General features: G+C 40.5%; 1 protein-coding gene across 1 annotated transcript in view; it reads left to right on the top strand.

Moving 5' to 3' along the window:
• LOC127434715 (transcriptional activator GLI3-like) overlaps window positions 1–25,157 on the top strand; it is a 158,744-nt gene that overhangs the window by 44,976 nt on the left and 88,611 nt on the right. The window contains exon 3 of the mRNA XM_051687628.1: window positions 15,919–16,164. Coding sequence (XP_051543588.1) covers window positions 15,919–16,164 — 246 coding nt within the window. The remainder of the gene's footprint in view (window positions 1–15,918; window positions 16,165–25,157) is intronic.

A 25,157-nucleotide genomic window follows, 5' to 3' on the forward strand; every position in this document is an offset into this window, starting at 1 on the left:
TCCCCTACATTTGTGTGATCTTAAAGGGGAAGTGACTTCATATATCCACTAACATCACCTTGGGACCATTTGTTTAAAAGTAATTTCAAAAATGTTTCAGAAATGTAAAGTTAGTTTTGATAAAAGGTCTAACATCATTTGTTTGCAGATTTGATATTTTATTATCTATTTAATAACATTCATACATTTTTAAGTGTAACTTAAGTGTCCAAACACCTTTTGGGGCCACTGTATATCACTATACTGTATACAAACATGAATTCATTGACAAGAAATGGACTTTGACGTATTTCTTTTCAGTAAAATAGTGAGCAGGACTAAACGATTAACTAACTCATGGAGTGGTTGTTCACCAGTTGACCTGAAATTTCTGCCACTCAGTAACTAGCATAGGGGATGCTGCTCCGCTTTGTGCAGCGCCATTTTGCCGTCATTGATAAAGTGCTTAGCGGCGAGAAAATTAATGAATTTGGCCCGACTGAGAGAGCTTTCTCATCGGGGCGGGGGACGGAAAGAGCGAGAGATCGAGGAGTGGGGGTGGATGGAGGAGGTAATCCCGTTCCGGCTAAACGGCTGATCCTTCTCATTCCTCAGATATCAAATGTCAGAAGTTAAATTAGCCTGCTAGCCCCTGATAGGAGTTAACATGCTTTTAAATGCGAGGGGAGGGGAACGGGCTAGAGAATTCCAGCCCCTGTGGGACAGCGGGCAGGTGCCTTTGAACTGTCTAATTATCCCTCTCCCGTTAACTGTCTTAATAAGGCTTCCGCTGTCCCAGTCTCGTCGGCTTGAATGTATTTACTTGTAATGCAGTGATAGAGCAAAGCAGCTACAAAGGAATTACAACCACAAACAAAATGCTCTGTCTATAATTATTGTTGTTTAGTGTTGTTGGAAGTTTCCAAGCTTGAAGACCCTTAAAAGGTTTTGTTGCTTTTTGTTCATGTCTATTAGTTTTGAGGTCATCTATTGTATATGATAGCATAATCCTAAAAGATGACAAAATGTGTAAACTAGCCGTTATCTTTCAACATAAATACGCATTTAAAATGGACAGTCTTTCTCTTTTGGGAAAGTGGACCAAAATGATCAATGACAATCTTGCGCTGGGCGTATCCAAAATGCTGTCCAATCAAATGCTCTCGAGAAAGAGGATGTCCCTCCTACAATACCACCTAGTCTGACTAGCAATAGCAAGTAGCAAATCAGGTTTCATGGCAATGAAGTAAGCTAAGGTTTATTGGTTATTTAAAAATGAGTGGGATGAGCCCTTCGATATGTCCTCATATCGCCTCAACTTTACTACATTTCCAATGACAAAAAGTCAACTGTCCAGTATTACTACTCATGGATATATTTTTCTTGATACATTCTGACCTTTTACTGTTTTAATAACATTGTGAAAAGGATGTGGTCTGGACCGTGGTCTGGACCGATTTGTGGTGAGCTGTCCATAATCTGAGAGCACCAGGCTTGACCCCGATTTGTACGTTGAATGAGGGGAGGGATATGCTAACAGTCAGGCACAGTGGAAAGCTGGCACACACAGGCCTAATGGGTAATTTGACTGAGTCCACCCAAAGCAGACCAATGCCTCAGTCAGTGCCAGTTCCTCCAGAAACCAGAGGAAACATTCCTTCTTCAAAATGTAGTTTCTCATCGAAAAGAAAAACAACCAAACAAATTACATCCATCAGGTGTTGATTCAATGGAGCCTAGTCAGGATAGACACCATATTTAATATGACGTGAATGAAAACAGGGCTGTGAGAGATTGATGTACAGTCTGTTTGATACTGTACTGGACAGTCTGGTAGTATTGTCTTAACCCATATTTTCGAGTTTTTATCCACTTTAAATTGTTTGGAAATGTAATGGGAGCCAGCTGGTACGAGATAGCTGTGAGGTATGTGTAAACATCACTCCCCAGGCCTCAAGAGGCGCACTAGCGACTGATGATAGGGGCTTTATCCTCCTCATTAGCACACCCGCCTCCCATGCCAGCTGATGCCGGTTCGAATCCCGCACAGAGTGGGTCAAGCAGGACCGGTGACAGAAAAACGTACTTTCAATGTTTTGTCGGCTGAATGATCAAAACATAGGTACACAGCACTGTAACCCATTGAACAGAATCTCATGGCCTCATTTTCTGATTGAATTAAATTGCTGCAAATATGGCGTCTGCACAGACTAAGGTCCATAACATTACTGAAATGCGTGTATTGCTCAGAGGTTGCTTTTTCATAGCTCAGTTATGTTCAATGTAAAGATGATGTGTTTAGTTTCTTCCTTTTAAAATAATTTCTATACTTTATTATTAATTTAAGAAATGTAAGCAATTAATTTAAGCAATTAATTTATTAATTTAAGCAGTTTTTAGGTTTTAGGTTTGTTTTTGCCAAAAAACACTGTGACTCTGTGGCGCTATCAAAACATTGCTCTGTTTGTTTGAGCATCGATACAGTAACGGTCACCTAAAAGGTTTCACTAAAATGGGTTCTTAAAATTTACTGTACATTGTATGTGGTAAAATGATGGTGTGTATTGGAGACGTGCTCCCAGAATGAAAGTGTTTGGTCCCTTTATCCTGTTTGGGTAATGATGTGACAGGAAGTGAACTTTATATCATGTGATGGAATGCTCTCAGGTGATCTGATCATGTGATCAGGTGCTTTAAGGTGATCAGATCACATGATCAGATACTCAGCATTTTCAGGTAAATAGTCCACAAAATACACTCTACATTTATGTGTATATTTATGTGTGTCAGTGTCACACAGCAACTTCGGCTTAACCGATGCAGTGAGTTTGATCTGTCTGAAAGATATTTGAAAATGTATAATTACAGCACGTTTAAAAACTTAATAGCTCAGTTATGTTTAATTTAAAGGGATAGTTCACCCAAAAAGTAAACTTTTGTCATCATTTACTCAGCCTGCTGTTGTTTCAAAACGTACTTTCTTCCATGAAACACAAAATAAAATTATGCAAAATGTTAGCCTAAGTCACCATTCACTTTCATTGCATCTTGCTGTCTAACATCTTGAAGAAAAGTCTGTTTACAACAATATGAGGGTGAGTAAATGCACCATTTCCTACTTTCAGTTCCTTACCTGGGTTTGGTCCATATCTGCTAGCACCGATCACGCTCCATTATGTCCTCTGATCAAGGCCTTGGAATGGCCGGTCAAAGGCTTTAGCAGAGTTTGATGTGAGTACGAGCACTGCATCAGCAACTGCAGTGAAAAGCCAAACTCTGAATAGCCCAAATGCACCATTGTCCCCCCTCTGATAGCACTTCCAGCTCTGCAGCTCTGCATGCGCTTTCTCCAGACACAATCATGTACTCTTGATGGAACGTGTCTGAGTATCAAGACCGGCCTCTCAGAATGCTACTGTTACACCCAGAAGATGTGGATGAGGTTCCAGGAGAGCTTTCAAGCTTTTCAGTGATGCTGATTGGAGTTGAACATGGAAAGAGGGAAGAAGCCTTGGCTTGTCTTTGATTCTATGTTTTCCAGTTCCCCACTTCTGCTGGGAAGGGAATCAGGGATGCCCAGCATTCCTGGGTCCCCGTAGAGACCTAGCGGCAAAATGTGTTGCACAGGACTCAGATGCATGTGCATGGGTGCATGTGCAACCAAATTGAGCTGTTAAATTTGCAAGATGCTTATCATAAGTAGCAGTTAGTGAGGCTGTTTTTGTAAATCAAAGCGAGGGGAATCCTTCTGATAATTAGCCTGACAATGCTTTATTGTAAAATATTATAGGGATAGCTCACCCAAAATGACATTTTGTCATCACCCACATGTTGTTCCAAATCAATTTTCCTTTCTTTCTTTGGTGGAACACAAAAAGAGACTTTAGGAAACATGTTAGCCTGAGTTACCATTCAATTTCATTGCATCTTTTCTTCTGTACAATGAAAGTAAATGTTAACTAAGGCTGTCATTTTGCTTAAAGGGATTTTTTTTGCCAAAAAAATGGGTGAACTATCATCATTTACTAACCCTCATGCCATCCTCAATGTGTATGACTTTCTTTCTTCAGCAGAACACAAAAGAAGATTTTTAGAAAAATATCTTAGCTTTGTAGGTCCATACAATGCACGTGAATGGTGATCAGACCTTTGTAGCTCCAAAAATCACATAAAGAAAACATAAAAGTAATCCAAATGACTCCAGTGTTTAAATCCATATCTTCAGAAGCGATATTATAGGCGTGGGTGAGAAACAGAACAATATTTATGTACTTTTTTACTTTAAATCTATCTCTTTAATAAATGCATTTCACATCACTAAACCTCAAACTAACTTCCTGAAAATTTCCTGTTTTCATACATTGAGATCCCCTGATGCTAGAATCATTTACATTTCTATTCTTACTCGGCTCTCATAGCCTGAATTATATGGCTCATGATAAAACATTCTGTGATTTTTATTTTAAGATATAGTCTGATTTTTCCTTTGGCAGTGCTTAGGCTGTATTTAGAGAAGGTGTAGACATTCTGGAGTGATCTAGACTTAACAGCTTGCTTTTAAATCGGTCTGTTTGTATTTTCACTCTACACCAGTTTCATTTGTCTCTAAGGTTCTCAGTCTGTCTTTCGGGAGCTGTTTGGAAATTTAAATCACAGCGTTTTTTGATAAAAAAAAAACAAATAAAAGGTAATTTGTGTTCTAAAGAAACATTAATTTTGATGCAGGTGTTGTTTTATGCAGTACATAAAACAATGCTGAATTTTCTTCAACAACTGAATGCAGCCATATCAAAAATTTGTAGCGCCCTTTAAATAGTACAGAAAATATTTGTGTTGTTTTAAGAAAAAGATAAATACAATTTGTAGTATGGTTTATAGTTGATTATTATTATTATTATTATTATTATTATTATTATTATTTTCTCTAAAATTATGTACTGTTTCATCTGGGATAGTTCAGCCAAAAATGAAAATTCTGTCATCATTTACTCACCCTTATGTTGTTCCAAACCCAAATGACTTTCTTTCTTTCTTTCTTTCGTGGAACACAAATAAAGATGTGAGGCAAAATGACAGCCTCAGTCACGATTTACTAAGATTCAATGAAAGTAAATGGTATCTGAGGCTGTCAGTCCCTAACATTCTGCCTAACATCTTCTTTTGTGTTCCATGTGTAATGGTAGCCAGCTGGTACGTGATGGGTTTATAGCCTCCTTGTTAGCATGTCTGACTCCCATGCCGGGGATTGCCAGTTCAAATCCTGCTCAGGGCAGGTCGAGTAGGACCGGTGACACTGGTGCAATGACCCAGAGGGGAGTGAGGTTTAGGGGGTTGAGTGTAATGGTAGCCAGCTGGTACATGATAGCTGTGCAGTGTGTAAACCTCACTTAAACCTCGTTAAGAGACATGCTAGCAACTGAGTCTACCATGGCTTTATAGCCTCCTTGTTAGCGCATCCAACTCCCATGCCGAGGATCACCGGTTCGAAACCCGCTCGGGGCAGGTCGAGTATGACCTGTGATACATGGAAAGCAAGAAAGTAAGTAAATGATGATTATATTTTCATTTTTGGCTGAACATTTCTTAGCTCAAAACATGCAAATCAGACCTTCTGCTTTGTTTTCGACAGTGTATTGTAAATACTGCTGCTGTATCACATTATTGTCCTCCACAATGGGAAGTTGAACCCATCTTTGAGGGTGTGTTGGCTTGGCATTAAACCTCTCCTGGTGGGGGTTAAAGGATATGTCTTTGAGAACCTCTTTGCCTCTTACTGTACGAGGAGCCGAGGAGTTGAACGAAAGAATATCCCACACACTTGTGGTAATCCCGTTGCTCTTTTCCTGCTACCGAGTTGTTGAAACTCCCCCTCTCACTGTCTCCTTGAGTATTTTCTAAACGCCAATGATTACCTGGTCTTTAACGCAGGTGCCAAGCTGATGAATCAGGTAAGCTGTTTGGAAAGGGTGGCATTATTATATGAGTGCCAAGCACAGGAATGTCTGCATCCTCTTCACATTGTTAATTGTGGAGATTACAGCCTTTCCTGCAAGTTGATTTGCAAGAGAAAAGGAAAAAATAGACAAATGAGGAGGGAAATATTATTTCACAGGAGGAGGGAATCTTTGAGGAAAGGCTTTTACTTTCCTCCACACTAAGAAACCGTAGGCATTCTTATGCTAAAAAAAGCTAAACGCAGCACAATACTTATAACAGAACCTAGGTGTCTAAAGACTTTTAAAAGCTGACATTCATTTTTACCTGACACAGCGTCTAAAATACTTTACATTATTGTGCAAGACGCTGAAAATGTGGATGTGCAACGGTTGGAAATTCCACATGTTTACCATGCAAAAACGTGTTTGGTCTGAATGACCCCTAACTCCCCACATATCGGCCCTACCAACACCACAAATAGATTCCCCAGCCAAACTAACCTCAATTATTGACAACAAACCCTTCAAAACATCTGCAGGTGGAGATTCAGTCTTAACCTTTTGCCTTCTCCATTGTTTTTTCTTGCCCAAGCCGTTGTTCTCACCGGAAACAATATGCAACAGCCTGCAACTCTGACGCAAATGGCCTCTACGCTACCCCGCTGAATATTGACTGGCATGATCTGACCGCTCGGCAGCGGGAGAGCCCATTCAACTTTGAGCGGCCTGAGAAATTATTGACATTCGTCGAAGAGTGGGCAGAGAGCAGCAGTAAATGAGGAAGAAGGCTCTGCTTTTGAGTTCGCCCTTACACTCACCCTTAACTTAAGAGGCTCCCGTCCCACAGCCAGAAACATCTCTCACTGGTCAATAGAGCAAAGTTCATACCCATCCTAATGGTCTCTCCTGTGTTATTGTCGTCTTGCTATTAACAATAAGCTGAAGTATGGAATTGCTCTGACACTAGCGCCACCAAATAGAATTGCATATAAACTTTGTTTTCAAAACAGCTTTCTGAATACGCCCCCATCTGCTGTTGGTCAAACAAAGAGATAGTCTCGCCCCCAACTCATGGTTAAATAATGTTGTTGGGGCGGGTCTAAGCGGGTCGCTCAAAACAAACAGAGAAATTTTCATAGTGCCACAGAAGCACAGTGCTTAAAGTTTTTGAGAAAATTAACATATGAATAGCTTACTTATAGTTGTCTCTGCATATTAAGCTTGGATAGGGGAAAATATTTTAACAGAAAAAGTTACATGCATAACATGCTGGTCTGATAAATTACATAAATGTATATAAATAAATAAATAAATAAGAAATAATGTCATCTGGTGGTTATATTTTTAAAATAATATTGAATAGTATCTAAATAATATTGAAACTTTTCAGAAGTTTGGTAACACTTAGGTCAACCCGATTAAGGTTGTATTTAAAATTTGTACATGTTAGGTACTGTATCATGAACCTAAAATGAACAGTGATTTTTACAGCATCTCTTAATCTTGGTTAAAGTTCATTGTTAAAAAATACCATTGTTAAATATTCATGTTAGTTCATAATGCATTAACCAAAGTTAATATACAACTTTTAATGCAAAAGAAAAAAGTGTGTTGTCGATATTAATAAATGCTGTAAATATTTTGTTCATTGTTAGTTAATCTTAAAAAAACTGTTAATAATGTTAACAAATACAATCTTATTGTAAGGTGTTACTAATGGTTTCAAAATATTTCGCTATTTCTTAACTTCGAGCTAACTTTGGGTTTCAGTATTCAGTTTTGATTGCAGACTTTGCGAATCTGAGAAAAGTTGTAACATTGAGATCTCTTCTGAAACTCTTGAGGAGACACTTGTGAGATTACTAGTGCCCTTTTCTCAGACGAAAAATCTGAAAAGCAGGAAATTTAAGCAAAAGTTTCCTTTTGCTCTACATTTAATGTAATCTCATTGCTGCCTAGGAGAAAAAAAAGTTTGATGTTATTTTCTTATTTAATTGACTTATTATTTGTGATTTTTCTTTCCTTAGGGACAATTAAAATGGACAGTTTATTTAATCTCATTGCTGTCTAGGAGAAACATTTTCTACTTAATTTTTTTATTTTTTTTTATTTATTCATTATTTGTGATTTTTCTTTCCTAGGGGACAATTAAAACAGACAATCTAACAATTTTCATTTAGGCAGTTTCCTCATAAAACGATTCCTGTTTGAGCCATGCTACAGTGCAGAGTTCAAAAGTTTCCACCAGACTTTCAGATGAATGTGAGTGTGCTGTTGCACTTTGGGCTCAGCGGGCCTCTGATGTTGAGATTACACATGTCAGAAGGCAGATGAGAAGGATTTCCACGGCCCTGACCATCAACCCTTCTCTTTTATTTCCACTAGATTTTCTCTCAGCATTCTTTTATTCCTTTTGCGTTTTTGGTCTCCACCATTGCTCCACAGACTCACCGGTCTATTCACCCCAACACAAAACAGCAAGCTTGTTCTCTGTGGACCAGGGGGGAAACCTTGCTCCACCAAAAAAGAGCGAAAAAGAGAGAAGGAGAGAGGAAAAATGATTGTGCTCCCTTTCTCTCCTTCTGTAGTGATTGAATTTCTTAACATCTTTTCAAAAATCACTTAAATGCCTGGAGGCGAGAGGAAGAAACAAGCTAATGGTGGATGGGGAGCACTGAACAAATTTCAGAGCCCTTTCCTGCTCGCGTTTGAGGTTTGAAAGCGAGCGCCCTGCCTTTCAAGTTTCAAAGTCCTCCTTTTTCCCGTGGTGTCACTGAAGGATTTGAAAAGAAGGTAATTGTGCTCACTGCCGCCCTGATCAGAGGCACACAGCCTAGGCTCTAGTATTTCACCAGCTCTCAGTACAACAGGAATAGACTCGGCAACTCAGCTCCAACTCTTTTCCCCTTTCTCCCTCTCTGACCGGCTCTCTCTCTCTCTCTGCTGTTCTTTGTGTCTGTGACATGCACAGAACGAGGGCAGCAGGGGGAAAGCCCCTGCCACTTTCGTTCACAAATCTAAAGATGCCCTTTTGGTCATCCAGAAAAAGAGATTTTAATAATTAAATTAAAATAGTTTAATAATACCAAATTAAAATCTCGTAATAATCTCACAATAACAGTAATAATGTGTTATTATGAGATTTCTTTGTAAATCTCGGGCGTATTAAAAAAAATTAAGCGGAGGTGCCTTTAAGAGCGCGCGCTACAGCAGATCGGGAGCGGATTCCAATTGCAAGTGATCCTCCCTATGCCCTATACTTACTCTGAAGTGCAGAGCCCTTGAAGTGGGTACTCTGAAAGAAAATATGGCATTACTGTATGAATGTACAGTACCCTTCGCTAACAGTCTTTTGGAAGAGACTTTCGAGAATTCTTTTTTTTTTTTCACTTTCGTTTTGAACAAGCTTTCGAGTGGCATCCCCTCCCGCAGCAGCGCCCTTCAAGGAAGCAATAAATGCAGTTTGGAATTCGCCCCGGAGCATTGAAGTGCCATTACCTCAGGCAAGTAACAGGTCAGATAAAAAGTCCATGTATTGTGTTGTAAGTTCATCAAAAAAATTATAATTGATTGCTACCGCATTTCCGACTTCGCGCACCTGCAGTGTTTTATTAATTAGCCTATTATGGGAGCGGTCGTGTCGCTTTCAGTGATAGACATTAAATTAGTCTTTTATAGAATATTGACATAAACTAAAGTAGATGTCTGGTTCAGCCAAGGCCAGTTTGTTTTTGTTGAAACTAATAAGCCATTAGACTAATCACTTTCAGAAAAATACCATTAAAATTTGTAGGCTACCATGATAACCATTCAAATCATAGTACCATCTTGACATCATTATTGTACAATGATTCCACCATATTATTGGGTTAAGGTCCTGTATATTTATAAATGTTAATGACAGAATACGGAAAATAACATTATAAGAATATTAAAAGAAATGAAGAGAAAGTAATATAAGAAGTGTCAGTTATATAAAGGTGATGACGAGGTCAGAGTGAGGGAGCAGAGTTGAGAGAAAGTGAAAAGAGTGATAAGACAAGAAAAACGTAAAAGCCCTATGATGCCATTACCAGGGTAATGCCATGGTACTGAATGTTCATATTTCATGATACTGTCATGGTACTCCATGGAACTTTAAAAAAATACTATGGTTTTACTATGACACATGTCAAAAACATGGAATTATCAAAGACCATGTCTGAAAATAAATAAACAAGTGTAATACCATGGTGCGTTTTGTGAGAAATATAAGAGGCTATTATTTGTGATAAAGGAAAAAAGGAAGAAAACAAAATATGTGCAGTATATGCTGTATATATAAGAAAATGGTTAAATGCTCAAAAAGCAAAGAAATTAGTAAAAAAATACATTTATCCTTCTGCCCTTGTCCTTGCTAAGGTCTGTGCATGTCACAGCTTTGTGTGGCTCTTGATCTCTGTCTCTCTCTTTTCCACTCAAACTCTCTGAGACTTGATGTGGGCTTCTCTCTCTCTCTCTCTCTCTCTCTCTCTCTCTCTCTCTCCCTCTCTCTCTCTCTCTACCTATTGGATCTCCTTCTTTCTCCCCCAATGTACATGTTTTTCTCTGACACTCTCCCTACACTTTTCTGCCCTCCTCTTCCTCTCTCTCTCCCATCTCTAACCCACTTTTTATTACCGTTTGGCTCCTGAAACAGAAACTCTGGTTTAGAAATGTTCAAAAACATCACCCCATCCCAGAGGTACATTTTATTGCTTAGAGGTTGCTGTTTGTCAGGAGATTAAATGGAGTTCTCAGTCCTATTTAATTAAAGAATAAACTTTGTCTCAAATGTTTCTTCTAAAATTCCTTTGGAGAAATGTGGTAAATATAGACATGAATGAGACAATTGTTGAAATACAGTAAAAAAAAAAAATGAAATTGTATAATTTGGCCTTGGAAAAATTTAATGAGAAATGTTTAAGTTCATATCGAAATCTATGATTTTGATGTCTAAGCACAGTTTGAGACATTGTTGAGACATCATCTGAAGTTCTAGAAACATGTGAGCTTATTTGGTTATTTTTCTTTAGGGGTTTGAGAAACAAGAGTAGAATAATGAGGAGTAGATGAGAACAAATGAGAGCTTGAAGGAGAGAGAGAGTCCGATACAGTATGTTGCTCCTCAGCTGTTTGTTGAATGAATCAAGAGGCTGTTGACCCCCCGCCACTGAATGCTTGCAGAGCCATTAAGAGTGGTGTATCAAAATTTTGAAATCAAACTTGGCCCTATTTACTGGTCCAGGGCCTTGTTTCCAGATAACGAATGATCTTAGCTCGCATTCTTCAGGTGCAAATTGTGAACGTTCTTTCCTTTTTTTTACGTGCTTTTCCCAAAACTGCATTTAACTTGAAAATGCAACGTGCTTCTTTTTTACTTTTTTTTATTTTCTCCCCCTTTCTCCCCAATTTGGAATGGCCAATTCCCAATGCGCTCTAAGTCCTCGTGGTGGCGTAGTGACTCGCCTCAGTCCGGGTGGCGGAGGATGAATCTCAGTTGCCTCCACGTCTGAGACCGTCAATCCGCGCATCTTATCATGTGGCTTGTTGAGCACGTTACCGCGGAAACATAGTGCATGTGGAGGCTTCACGCTATTCCCCGCGGCATCCACGCACAACTCACCACGTGCCCCACCGAGAGCGAGAACCACATTATAGTGACCACGAGGAGGTTACCCCATGTGACTCAACCCTCCTTAGCAATGTGGCCAATTTGGTTGCTTAGGAGACCTGGCTGGAGTCACTCAGCACGCCCTGGATTCAACCTCATGGCTCCAGGGGTGGTAGTCAGCGTCTTTACTCACTGAGCTACGCAGGCCCCCATGCAATGTGCTTCTTAAGAGTTGCTGTCTATATGTCAAGTGCTAAAATGTGACCGTATAGTGTTGTCATTGTAATTTCAGTAATTGCACGTAATTTTATAAACAATTTACCTACCATTGACATCAAATCTGCACAAGAATGCTGCAGGTTGGGCAACAACGCCCTTGAGTCTCTGAAAGGAAGATGAGGATATTAAAAACCTATAAATTATATTTAAATAAAATAAAATAAAAAAATAAAAAACTTGATCACATTATGTACTACTGCATAGATTGTAATGATTTCAACCTAAACTGTATTAAATTGTATTTAGTGTAATTTTGCAATTGTCTTGCAGGTGGCTGCATAAGTCTATGTCCTTACGATGCTCTTAAGCAAGTACTCGTAGATCTACAATGATTTTGAAGTACTACTTAAGTTCTGATGCATTTGGGAAACAGCCTGTAATTTTAAGTTGATTCGTATGATTGTTTTTGCAATCTACTTGTGCTTATGGTGCTTTTGGGAAATGTGGCCTTGGTCATTTTATTCCAGGCCTCATTGCGCACAGTACACATTATTCTGAGGGAATAAAAATAGTTTTTAACCAAATGGTGCCATATTGTTATTGTTTCGGGACGGTAGTAGTGCTCCACAACTGAATGCAGACTATGATATTGAACACCCACTTTTTTGCTTGTGTAACATCCTGTTTCACTCATAAATATGTCACATTAAAGAAGTGGGTAAAGAATGTCATTTTGTGTTTACCTTATGAGAACAAGAAAGACTTAGTCACTGAATCCTTTTGGAACTGTACAGCATCATACAACACAAGCGACATAATTACTTTTTGAAGAGAAGGCAAAAATGAAATTCTGACCTATAATGAGCTTGTAATTTTGGCGCAACACTGCATTAATGTCTTCATAACCCATAGTGAGGTACATAGTCCCAAGAGTTTGCTGTTTCAGCCTCAGGACTGGATGGCATATCTCAGCTATAATGGTCACCATAGTGCTTATACTAATAGAACTTTGATGAAAGACCTTTTCGGTGATTGAAGTCAACCAGATGGGGAATTGGACTCCATTTTCCCCTTTAGGACAGGAAGAGTGTTTATTTACCTCTAACTAAATTCAGAATTGAGTGAAAGTGAAACCAGGGGACCTTTATTCTCCTATATTGTTTTGGATATTAGTTTAGCACAATAATCAGTGTCAATGGGCCCACTACTTTAAAATGTTCTTTACTAATTTAATCTTAACTTTATATTACTTTAGATTGAGGGGAATTCATAGGATTATTTCAATGCTACATAATGGGTGAGAATTGCTCAAGCCAGTGTTGGTAAAATGGTCTCGTTGCGTGACCTGTTTGTATGTGGAATGCTATTTCTTTACTTGTTTAGACTCATACCATAGCATCCTCTTTAAAATCATTGTATGTGTGTCTGAGACGGTAATGGGGTGATATTTAAATCCCTTTATGTTAATATTGTAGTTTTGTGGGAGCTGGCCTATTAATCCCGCTTTAACTGTATAAGTGCTATTATTCCCTCAATAAGATCACTGGCTATGCAGTATAGGATTAAATACTTAAAACGTAACTGATGCTGTCATTTTACATGGATTGAAGAACCTCAAATGCTCTCTCTCTCTCTCTCTTTCTCTCTCTCTCTCTCTGTTGATGAAGTGTATTCCACAGTGTTAAATCAAATACACTCTTTAATCCACACAGACTGCAGTTTTAATTGGTTTTTCCGAGCTACAGCAAGTCAAGCGTTAGTGCTGTGGCATCTCGCTAACCTGAGTTCCAGTGCTACGGGAAGTTTGGCTCCAGCTCCGTGACTCCACGCCAGAGTTTCAGAGATATTTTAAAACAGCCCAGCACTGGAGCAACACTCACATCAACAAAAACAAGCTACTAAACTCCGCCAAACCGGAGGAGGCTTACAGTTTGAGCTTAATGACCTGGGTCACAAATGCTGTCTCATGCCAAAAAAACAAATGCTCCATTCCACCAGCACCCGCTGATTCCATTCATTCTGTCACAGAAGCTCTCACAGGCTTTCCACAGGCCTGTTCTCTTTTTGATTTGTTAATCGTATGGTCTCATATGGTTATATGGTCTTGAATTTTGTTAAAAATTTGTTGTGGATTTAAAGTGCGTTCATTTTGAAATCCAAAATGTTGGGTGGAAAGAAAGCTGGAAATATCAACTTCAGTTGGGATCATCTGGTTCCTCTACAAATGTGAGTTTGTCCTCATTGACCCCAATACAGCAGCAGTTATGAAGTTCTCAACGTTAAAAAGCACTGAGTGATTCTATACAGCAGTGCATTGGGGGGTAGAAAGTTTTTTTAGAGGACTGTGTTGCAACACTTCTCTTTCTAGCCTGAAAGGTTGTGACCCAGATGGGGTCAGGTAATGGGTTACGTGTCTTCAGCAAAGATCAAGCACTAAACCCCGTAAAGCCTGCAAAGCCCTGTAAACTTGGTTCTCCCGGCCCCATTTTAGACCACTGGAGTCTCCGTCCCTGTGGGGAACATGTCCAACTCTGCCCGCCAGAACAGATTACTTACAGACAGAGAAAGAGGGAAAGTACATCTCTTTCTGTGTGTGTGCTCGCCTGTGTGTAGGAGAGAGGCAGGAATAGTGTTAGAAGACTGGTAGAGAGAAAAAGAGAGCGAGAGCAGGCGGATAGCTTGTGGGCGTTGATACTACCCATGAGGCCACTTATTGGGCAGTTTGGAATGCAGGGGAAAGACTCAGCTGCCCTCTCCATGGGATTCCGTGTCTTTGAAAAAAAGAGAATGAGAGAGAGAGCAAGCTTGTGGGAAATCCTTGCCTGACTATTGCTGTGATGTTGAATGTTAGACTGTTTTATTTCACAGACTGTGGCAAGCACAGACACAGAGACACCATTGCTCTTGTGTGGAGCTGTGAACCTGCACATTTGCCTGCAAGAGGGCAAGCCCAGGAGATTTTACACACCAAAACCCATAAAGAGCTCCCTAAAGCAAATGTTAGTAACACTGCCTTTGTGCACTACCCAAGGACTTCTCAGCGTGACCAGGCTTGTTCCATGTATTTATTACTGCTGTCTGTGCGTCTGTCTATCTGCGAGTGTCTCTTTATGTTTGTGTGTGTGTGTGTGTATGCAGGTTTGTGTGAACATGCCTTGTGAAGATTGCCTTTGCTGTGCTCTTTATAAGGCGAGTTATGATATAACAATGATAGTTCATCCAAAAATGAAAATCTTTTACTCACCCTCATGTTGTTAATAAACCCTTTGAAATGCATAAGAAGATATTATATGTGTTTGGAATGACATGAGAGTCAGTAAATGATGACAGAATTTCCATTTTTGGGTGAACCATCTCTTTGAAGGTTAACTGTGTAATTCTGCACCACTAGTGGCTGTTTTCAAACAGGTTTCCCAAACACTCCACCAACATGTCATGAGTTGTACAAACAGGTAAGTCCCACCTTAGACTTATGCCATTGGCTGAATCAGTGTTGTTATTTTGGGCTGCTCAAAAAAACACAGCACTGTCACAGAGCTACAGTGTTTACACTTTTCAGAAAATCAGTCTACAAAAGGCCAACTTAAAGTTGTCTATATAAATTAAACGTGGATTTTAAAAACTAACACAACACGTCTAAGCATCTAAGCAGCAGTCTTTATGTCTTTTTCCACTCCCACATTGTTTGTTGTACAGAAAACACTGTTCATATAGATGTGTCTATGAAGTTTTTGTCATATGTCCTGACATATAGCACAGATGTCCTCCACAGATGCGCAATTGTAGCAGATCCATATGTATTTGAGCCATAACTGAATTGTCCAGAAACCTGAGTGCACTTTGTGATGTATGGCTATAGCTTAAAACTGTACAAATACGGTATTGTGGAGCTTAAAATTCTGCAAACGATCCTTACATTCCTGCATTTGATAATGTAAGATTGTGTTCTTGTATTTAAATGTGCTCTTACACATTGATCTGTTGTGCTCATGTGGGCCACTTGAGTTTGAATCTGGCTTGTGTCATTTCCAGATCCCATTTCTCATGTTTTGTTTTTTTCACCCCATCAATTCCTGTCATCATTCTGTACTGTAATGAAAGTGGCAAAAATTTAATAACAATTCTTTCTCTCTCTGTTTTTCTCTCATTTAGAGGATGACAGTTCAGGTTCCCCGTATCATCGTGAAAGACGTAATGCCATCGGTGGGCAGACCACAGTTCTGGGCACATCAGCTGGAAAACTGAGCGAGGAACCATCCACCTCTACAGAAGAGCGCCCCCAATTGGTGAAGAAAGAACTTCACAGCTCCCTGCCCCACCTTGCGGACCACACCCTGCCCTACCGGGGGACGCTGTTCACCATGGACCCTCGAAATGGTTACCTGGACCCCCATTATAGTGAGTAACTTACAGTACATCTCTCAGCACAGGAAGTTGTTTTTCTATGGTAACTTCTGCACAAACATCCCCTCACTAACATGGTTTTGATGGATTGATCTGTTGGACCGGTTGAACATTTCAGAATAGTTTAATCGAATTAAACTCTCAATTATCTGTTTTGTTTTTTTCTAAAAATATTGTATGCTAGGCCCCTTTCCTAAATCTTTAAGGGATAGTTCACCCAAACCTGTCCCCCCAGTAGTCAGACTAGTGGTCGATTAGTATGGGTTTTTTAATGACTGGTTCTTAAGCGTTTTGGTCATTTGGTCCCCCACTATTGAATACTTGGCTTCATCCTTGGTGTCAAGCAACACAAAGGTGAATAAAAGTACCATAAATGTATCATAAAACAGTCTGTGTGACTCTTGTGCTATATTCCAAGTCCTCTAAAGATATTTGATAGGCTGGTATGAGAGACAGACCAAAATGTATGCCATGATTCGTTAAAAACGGACCTGCACCCTCGGACCCCCCGGCACGAGTTAGATGTGACATCGAGGGAATTGGAGCACTCGTCGCGGCAACAGGCATGGATGCCGTGCCGTCTTCCCCTCACACTCGCCGCAGCCCTTGGGAAGACAGGCCCCTGGAGAAGACGCCGCCCCTCGCACCACGGACCGTGGAGAGGAGCACTTGTGGCCTTCGGACCCCGCCCACATCATGGACCATTCCTGTGGACACTATTCCCTTCCTTCACAAAGCCCCCTTCACTGCGGGGATGTCAGATTCCCCTTTATTTTGCACACTAATTCCCCATGAACACTTTATTCCCCTTTTATTAACATTTTATGTTTATTATTATTTCCAATAAATGCCTCTCTGAGGCTAGACGCCACACACACTGTGTCTGTTGCTTGCTCACCCGGCCACAATATATAAGGCAGTCACTATGAATTTTCCCCCGAAATCCCTAAAGACTCCCTTAAGATATTTTTGTTGCACAAAACTCAAGGACGAACATGTAGTGTAGGGCTAGCATGCTAACTTTTTCCCCTCTGTGAGGCGAAAGGCAAAGCTGCTAACGGATTGATTGGGCCTGACACTTGACTAGTTGCCCTTTCTTTCTCATTCGCTCTCGCTTGCCTTTTAATTTTTTTTTCAGAGGGGAAGTTAGTATGGGGGACGTTCTTCCCTGCTCCCTAATTCCCTCATTAGGGGCCGAGTGTAAGCACACAACTCCAGTCTCACTCATCAGTGCCGTGATCAAAGCACCGCAGGGAGGAGAGCAGTCAGGCTCCCTCCGCCTTGTTCTTTGCCATATTCTCCTGTTTTTCTCTGGCCCACCAGTCTCCCCTGTCATTTTACTGGTAATCATGAGGGACTCTTTGCAGGAGAGAGGACGAGTGAATGGATAGAAGAGAGTGAAAGATCAAAATAAAGGGAGAGTGAGACAAATGAGGCAAGATCAAGGCCTTTTAAGAGTTTAATTTTCTGGACCACCTTTGCCTGGACGTCGCCCATGGACGAGAATTCAATGTGATGGCTTGTTTAGTTTTGCTAAATTGGCCTTGAATTGGGTTTGAAAGTGTGGTTTTAATCCATAGCACTTAGAGAAATGCCCTTACCTTCATTCTCTCGCACACAAAGCCATTTACTGTATCACTGTTCATCTTGTCCACTGTTCATTTAGGAGTTCTTGAGTGCGTAGTTGCTGTTGTTTTGCTCCATCTGTCTTAACACACTAAGGTCAACTATAATAAGACCAATCAAACCCCTCACATATTGACTAATACCAGCTCAGCAAATATGTCACTCTCTGTGTACAGAGAAAGAGGCAGAAATGGAGAGTGTTGTAAAGGGGGGAGGTTACAAGGCAGTGTTGGTTGGAGTCAAGGGTCCAGCAAAAGACATAGAGAAGAAGGGAGGGGCAGAGTAAATTGAATGAATTACAGAGCAAACTAGAAATGAAAAAGTGGAGGGAAGAGAGTGAGTTAGATTGCTAGAGAGAGAAAAAGACTGAAGGAGAAAGAGCGAATCAAGGCAAGAGAGAACGAAAGTGAAAGAGGGGTGTTCCGGGTGGCTGAAGCCCGTAGGGATAGACTGGGGTAGAGGGTGTGGGGCGAAAGGGAGGTAGGGGTCAGAGGTCAGGTGGAAAAGGCAGACACTGAAACCGAGGGGTTGAAAAGCAGCAGGATAAGTCAAAGGGGCCTCTTAGTCTTCGAAAGATCAATTTTCTCCGCATGGGGGATCAGTAGGGCACCAGTGAACTGTAGAGCAGAGAAAGTTGATGATGGAATGAGTTTTGGAAGGAGTGGGAGGCCCTCTCGCCATGTCTCTTTCTCTAGGAAGACATTCTTGCTTGAGAAATGTCTCTCAGACATGGCCTCAGGCATTTGATTTGATTCTTACTAAATGAAAATGCAGTGTAGTAGTACCAAGATTACCATTAGCCCAGAGATGTAGCAACTTTGATGAACACTGAAAAACAGCGTGAAGATGTCTCAAAGTCCTCTTAGACTAGAGTAAATGGTCTTTGCACCTCCAAAAGTTGTATATGCTATTCTATAAACCTCTTTTCTCTCAATAGAAGAATCCCTAATAGCTCTAAAATAGATTTTTACATTTTCTGAAGAGAGTGCCAGTGTAAAACATGCTGCCATATTTGTAGGGTGTTTTGAGTGGTTGGTGAGTGCTGACTTATTGACCCAAGTCAAAAGAGGCCACACCCATGTATCTATGATATTCTTGTCCCTAGGTATGACTTGGGTCGCTCTCTCAATGTAATACTATGGGATTTTTTTGCCTGTTTTATCGTCCACCAGTTGAAAATCATAAGTCTGACAGCTTAGAAAAGTAATAACACACCTCTCATCAATCATTCTCACAATTTGAGGTACCATGTCCGCAGCAATGTGGGATGAGTTGCGTATTAAAATTTAATACTTAAGGGTTAGGTAATTTGAAAAGTATATCAATAGTAATAATAATAGTCTGTAAATAGCTACTTTTTGTGCTCTTTGATGTTGGTAGACTTGGAGTTAGAAGCCTATTTTGTCTAGACTTAGAAAAGCAAATTATGTACTGTAGTTCTGTGAGTGAATAAAGCCTTCAAGGTATGTCGTAGATCAGAGACGTGGCATACACTCCTTACCAGTGGGAGGTTATGAGAGGCCAGGACCCTTTAACTAACCCTCCAGAGCCACATCACCCCTCATCTCTTTAAAACACACCCTGGCGCCATTCACTCACTTCCATAGGCTTTGAGGTGTGAAAAACCCTGAACCCATGCACACACACTCTGCGACAGAGTTCCCCCCCCCTTCCCTTTGGAGATCCATCAGTCCGTAAATGCATCCCAGGTGTGTGCTAGTGTAACCATGATATGGTGTGTGTGTGTAAGTATGTGATGAAGAGCGAGTCGGGGCTCTTTGTGCTGTGTATGCACTAGTAGTGGTAGGTGTGAGACGAGGCAGGTAAAGCGTGATTACTCTTCCTATGGCACGTGTCAGGGCCTAATGCGCCTAAATGAGCCACCACCTTCCGCCTCGGCACACCTGGTCACCACGGCAACACACAGCGGTGCACCTTTTAAGTGGGTGTTAGGAATCAGGGGGCCAAACGACAAGTGCTCGAGAAGGGGGAAGGTACGGATAGTGTCAATACTGTAAGGACCTCTTCCATTCCACAAATCAGTGCTGAGGAGTAACTAATTAAAGTTGCGACACCACTAACTTCACAACATTTTTAAGTGTATGGCAGTAGTTCAGCTATTTTTTCCAAGCTACTTTTCCCAACGACTCATGGTTGACATTTTTGTCATATTCTATTGCACAATTTTAGCATAAAGAGCGTACAGGATGAAAAGCCTTCTTTGTGAGAATTAGCCAATGCATTAGTATTAGCTGTGATTCCTGAGCCTTATCCTCTTTTCTCACACAAACACTGGATAAGAGTTCTATATCCCGCTTAGCACCATACTAATGCACAGTTTGAATAAGACTGTGGGATTGAAAGACGGATTAATGAAGGGAAGAGCACTAAATGTGTGAAAAGCAGCTAGTGCTGCGACATCTGTTTATATTGTCCACTGATTAGCAGGTCATTGGGCCTCAGCAACAGTACGGCACTTGCTAGCATTGCATTATTTATCTCTCTTGGGGAGCGAAAGACCCTGTTCCTCTCTTCGTCCTCTTTCTCCAAGTGTTTTTATTTTCTTAAACAGATGTGCTCTTCACCAGTAAGAGCCATGTCCCATTATGGGAATTAAAGCATGCTGAATTGAATGTTTCCCTTTCATCTTAAGACAGAATGGGAAAGTTTTGAACAAGACATACAGGGAGGGACACAATCTTAGCTGTCCTAGCGTGTTCCAATGCTTTGAAATCTTGGACCGACACGTAATTGTTCCAGCACCACTAAGCCATATCCTTTCCTCAGCAAACTCAACAGAACAATAGCTTTATTCACGTTCAGTCAGTGCACTTTTGGCCGTCCTTACAGTCTTAAAGCATTTGTGCCTTTTTATAAACACTTTCCAAATATCTAGAGAGTTTAGCTCTTTGAAGCCCCTTGTCCTTGACATTCAAGCTCTCAAGTGTCATTACTGCAAAGAGGGTCAAATCCAAAGCGTACTTAGTGTCGGTCTACAAGTTCTCAGTGTGAAATTTTGCCTCTACTCAAAACCAAGCTGTTTCCCACCTTTAGCTTAGTCAGCGGTGTGGGGCTACAGTTTCAGTCTTCTGTGTTCTTGCTCGGATAAGAATCTATCCAGTTCCTGAAGCCTATAATCCTCTACCAAAGCCTCATTGATGCCTCACACCAGAGTCCAGACAACCACAAACGAGGATGGACTGACGATATCCTACCAGATAGACACCTACAGGCCTCTGTCACCGCTTGCATCCTGTCTGGTCAGCTCCGCATTGGTGCGCACCATATCAGAGGATATTCCCACTTCAGTGCCCTTGGTGGAGCATAGCAAGCCACCGTAGACCTAACAAAGGATTTGTCAAGAAGGGCTTTCTGAGATGTTGAAAAGGTTGGGCTTGACACTGATAAATTGCACCCAACCCCACCGCCATCATCACCAAAATCAAGCCTCTACTGACCACTGAACTGAAAGAGTAAGATGTCAATGACTTGAACATGACCAGAACAGAAATTGCCGTTTTCTGCATAACCATTCCAAATGAAGATATGGAGTTGGTTGTGTTTAAAAAGACCTTTTTTTCTAGACAAACGAAATCTAGACTTTAAACATAAATCGATGCTGGCTGTTTGCCAAGTCAAACACTTGGTCACTTCCCAACAACGGAAGTAGATTAGCGATGAAGTTCACCCCTTGTCCCCTAGTAGTGAGTCTAGATGACATGAGTTGTGTAGTTATGACTGAATGAAAAGCAGCCTTGCTCAGACCTACACAACCTTGCCTAGTTCCAATCCCAGTGTAAAAAATTACAGCATAAAATCTTAACTCATGAACATTGCTACTCTGTGTAATGTCTGTCCCTTAAGAGTGTCAAAGCAAATGTGGCTCTTTTTGACACAATAGTTGCACCCCTTTAGAGGTGTTGGTTATTTATATACAGTATATTCAGGCAATTGAAGCAACAATGATATCCATTCAGTGCCCATTTTCACAGCCAATCAACCTGAATTTGATTTAAACCATATGCATTAATTTAGTCGTTGATATGAACTGATATTCATAAAAAGCACTTTTGATCCAAATAAATACCAGTAGATGTTACCGCGACGCACACTATAAACATTACAACATTACAAATGACAAAAGGTATGCAAACACATTTTCCATGGATTTCAGTTGATTTTTTGATGTATTTACAGATTTTTTTCTTCTGTAAAGTGTTTAAGCTTAATATGGAACATGTAGCCATTTTACCAAACAAAAGGGACAATTTGGCCACAGAAAAAGGTGTCTTTATCTGAAAGAGGAGTAGTTTGCACCCCTAAACAATTAAACGAAACAGGTTGATTAACATTTACCATGTCCTGTGCCTTATCGCTGCAACAATAGTATAAATATTAATTACAACCTGACTTCTCATAATCATTATTGTATATTTTAATGATTCCTTACAATGTACATAGTTCGGCAGCGATCTCAGACTACTTCTTTCTTCTTTTAATAGTCTGTCATATGACATAAGAGATATGTCATACAAACATACAGGCTGACTCCAAAGAGCAATAAACTACTTTTCCCAAATACACTATCCATGAGCACTTTCCAGATGCCATGCTTTTTCTGCAGAAAAAAATTGCTTCTGTCCTGCAGCAAAAATTTTTTTTATAAATGAACCACACTCATTGGTGCACAAACGATGTGCCTTGGTGGCATGTTCCTGCCCCACCCACAGTCAGTGATAATTTCAAGCAAGCCGGATGTGTATTTTCAGAGTTTCAAGGCATTAACTCAGCTGGGAGTCCAGACAGTCAAGTGATTAACACCTCCCACTGAGAGGTGCTAATGGGTGCTCTGTATCCCTCTGCCTGGCCACTGATTGTTAATGAAGCTAACACCTGAAAATTATTGGAAAAATCAGCTAGTGTAAAGCCAGCTTAAGAAATCTTCTCCACTCCTTCATCCTGATCCTTTCATGACAAAAGGGAATTGTTCGCTGTTATTAGCACTCTCGGTCTAGTACACCACAGATAACTATGATCCTCCTTTATAGAGCTCATTAAAAGAGGTATGACCATGTATGGCTGTACCATAACATTCCTGTGCATCTTTAGCTTTCCTCTTTTCTCTCTCTTTTGCCTGAAGGGTTCAGAATGAAGCATGTTGAGAGTGAAAATACTCTTCAGCACTGGCTGATACTAGAGTAATGAACTTCCTTGGAAACTTCTTATCTGTATGAGAAATTCCTGCAGAAAACTAGATCTGTCAGATATGCCAATAATTCAGGAGAAGTGTTTCCTTTTTATGCTTCCATGTTTTGCTGGAATTATCATATGCATAAGCCTTCTTACAGTTTTCTTAGAGAGAAAGATGCTTTGAACCTTGGATTTGAAAATCTGTTTTGAATGATGGAGACAACTGCTGTCAATAACTTCAGTATCCACTGTAAAAAATTTGGCTTAAAGATGTGGGAGATAGCAACAGTGGCCTGACAACTATGAGGTCTCTCTCTCTCTCTCTCTCTCTCTCTTTCTCCTTTTGAGTGGACTACTACTGAGTAAATCTATCACACCTCTGGTTTTCACTCTCATCCTAGCATGCTGCTCTTGTCTATTGAATATCCTCAGTGGGTATTCAGGCAGCATTACACTCGCTCCAGGCCTGTGTGTGTTTTGTTAGAAAGGAGAATACAGTTTTTTTTTTTTCCATCATCTGAAAGTTTCTGCAACTTATAGTCCGAAGCGACTTATATACATAATTTATGTGTAACTGATGTCGGCTGGTCAAACATACGCACACCAAAACAGATGAAAACATCAGTTGTAGAGACAGTAGAAGCGTTTTAAAATTGCCAATTCAGAATAATTTGCCTTAAAGTACTTTATGCAACCAGTTTAAACATTTTGTCCATCATGACATTATTGTTCTAACAAATTCTAGATTGCTGTCAAATGTAACTCCTCACATGCCAACAAAATAATGTTTCATCTCACTCATCCTCATATCCAGTGGCTCAAGGGAAGTCGGGCAGCTGCTCCCGGGTCCTAGTGCCTGCCAAATGCAACCTCTGTCAATGTGACTATTACAGAGATGCAACTTATCTGTGTTTTTTTCTCTCAACAATGCGATTTTGAACTGGTGCGACTTATAGTCAAGTGCGACTCTATACCCGGAAAATACGGTAAGGTGGAAAAATTCTAAAATTTTTGTTTGTTTTGTTGAATTATCATTATTATTCAACAAAACAAAACAACATTTTTAGAATATTGCCCTTAAAGTTGTCTATGTAAATAAAATGAGCGCTAATAATAATAATAATAATAATAATAATAATAATGTGTATTATTATTATTATTATTATTATTTGTGCTCATTTTACTTACATGTTCATTTTCTACCCTCTCTGTGACCTGAAGAATTAAACAGGTTGTTTTTGCTGTTGTACCTTTAAGGCTGCTATATGTAATGATTCCTGGTTTGATTGGCAAACCTCCACTTACTGCCGCACTTAACATATCAGAGCTTAGGTGTCATTCATCAGGGCAAGGTAAGTTCTGTATGCTAAATAGAGATTGATAATGTAAACATCATAAGATAATGTGCTCATGTTTGTGACATCAGTACCGGGACGATTTCTGAATGACAGTTTTGCAACTTAGTTTCCCAAAATAGTCTTGTACAAATAATGCTTTTCTTCCTTAATGCATGCCTGCCTCTGGTAATATTCACTAGAAAGACCAAGGTGGAGAGAGGGGTGAAGGAGAGCAATGTTAGGTGGTGGAGGGGGTGTGGGTTGTAACTAAGCAGAAAATGAAGAGAAACATAAAAGAAGAGTAGCTGAAGGAGGTCAGGCCCATCACAGGCTTAGCATTGCCTTCAAAGATGCCTGGGACAGGTGGCAGCTCCAGACAATCTCACTCTGCAGAGCAGCATCCTCTCAGGAGGAGATAAGGGATCCCTCTGTCCACCTCCCCCCTCCCTTCCCATCCCTCCCTCTCTTCACCTCTCCTCTACTTCTCTGTGGTGGAAGCTCTTTGATGTGTGTGAAGTAGGATGACTGGCTGGGGTCTGAGGCGCAGGAAAGGTTCAGCGTGGAGGTCTCTGAGGTGCCCGCTACTCTGCACTCTCATTAAGGCAGTGGGGCTGAGTTAATCAGCTTTAAAGTTTACACACACATGCTTTTGTCTGGCAGTCCGGGCCAGCCACCCCTGGGCACCACCTGCTTGATAAAGAGGTGGAGAGTGAGAGACTTAGGGTGCTTACACACTTGGTTCGTTTGCTTGGACTGAACCCGAGTTGCTAGTGTGAAAACACCCTTAGAGGAAGAGAGAGACAGCGGCTAGTGTGGCGGCACTGGATGTTCCCT

Source organism: Myxocyprinus asiaticus, chromosome 44 (genome assembly GCF_019703515.2).
Source record: "Myxocyprinus asiaticus isolate MX2 ecotype Aquarium Trade chromosome 44, UBuf_Myxa_2, whole genome shotgun sequence".
NCBI lineage: Eukaryota > Metazoa > Chordata > Actinopteri > Cypriniformes > Catostomidae > Myxocyprinus > Myxocyprinus asiaticus.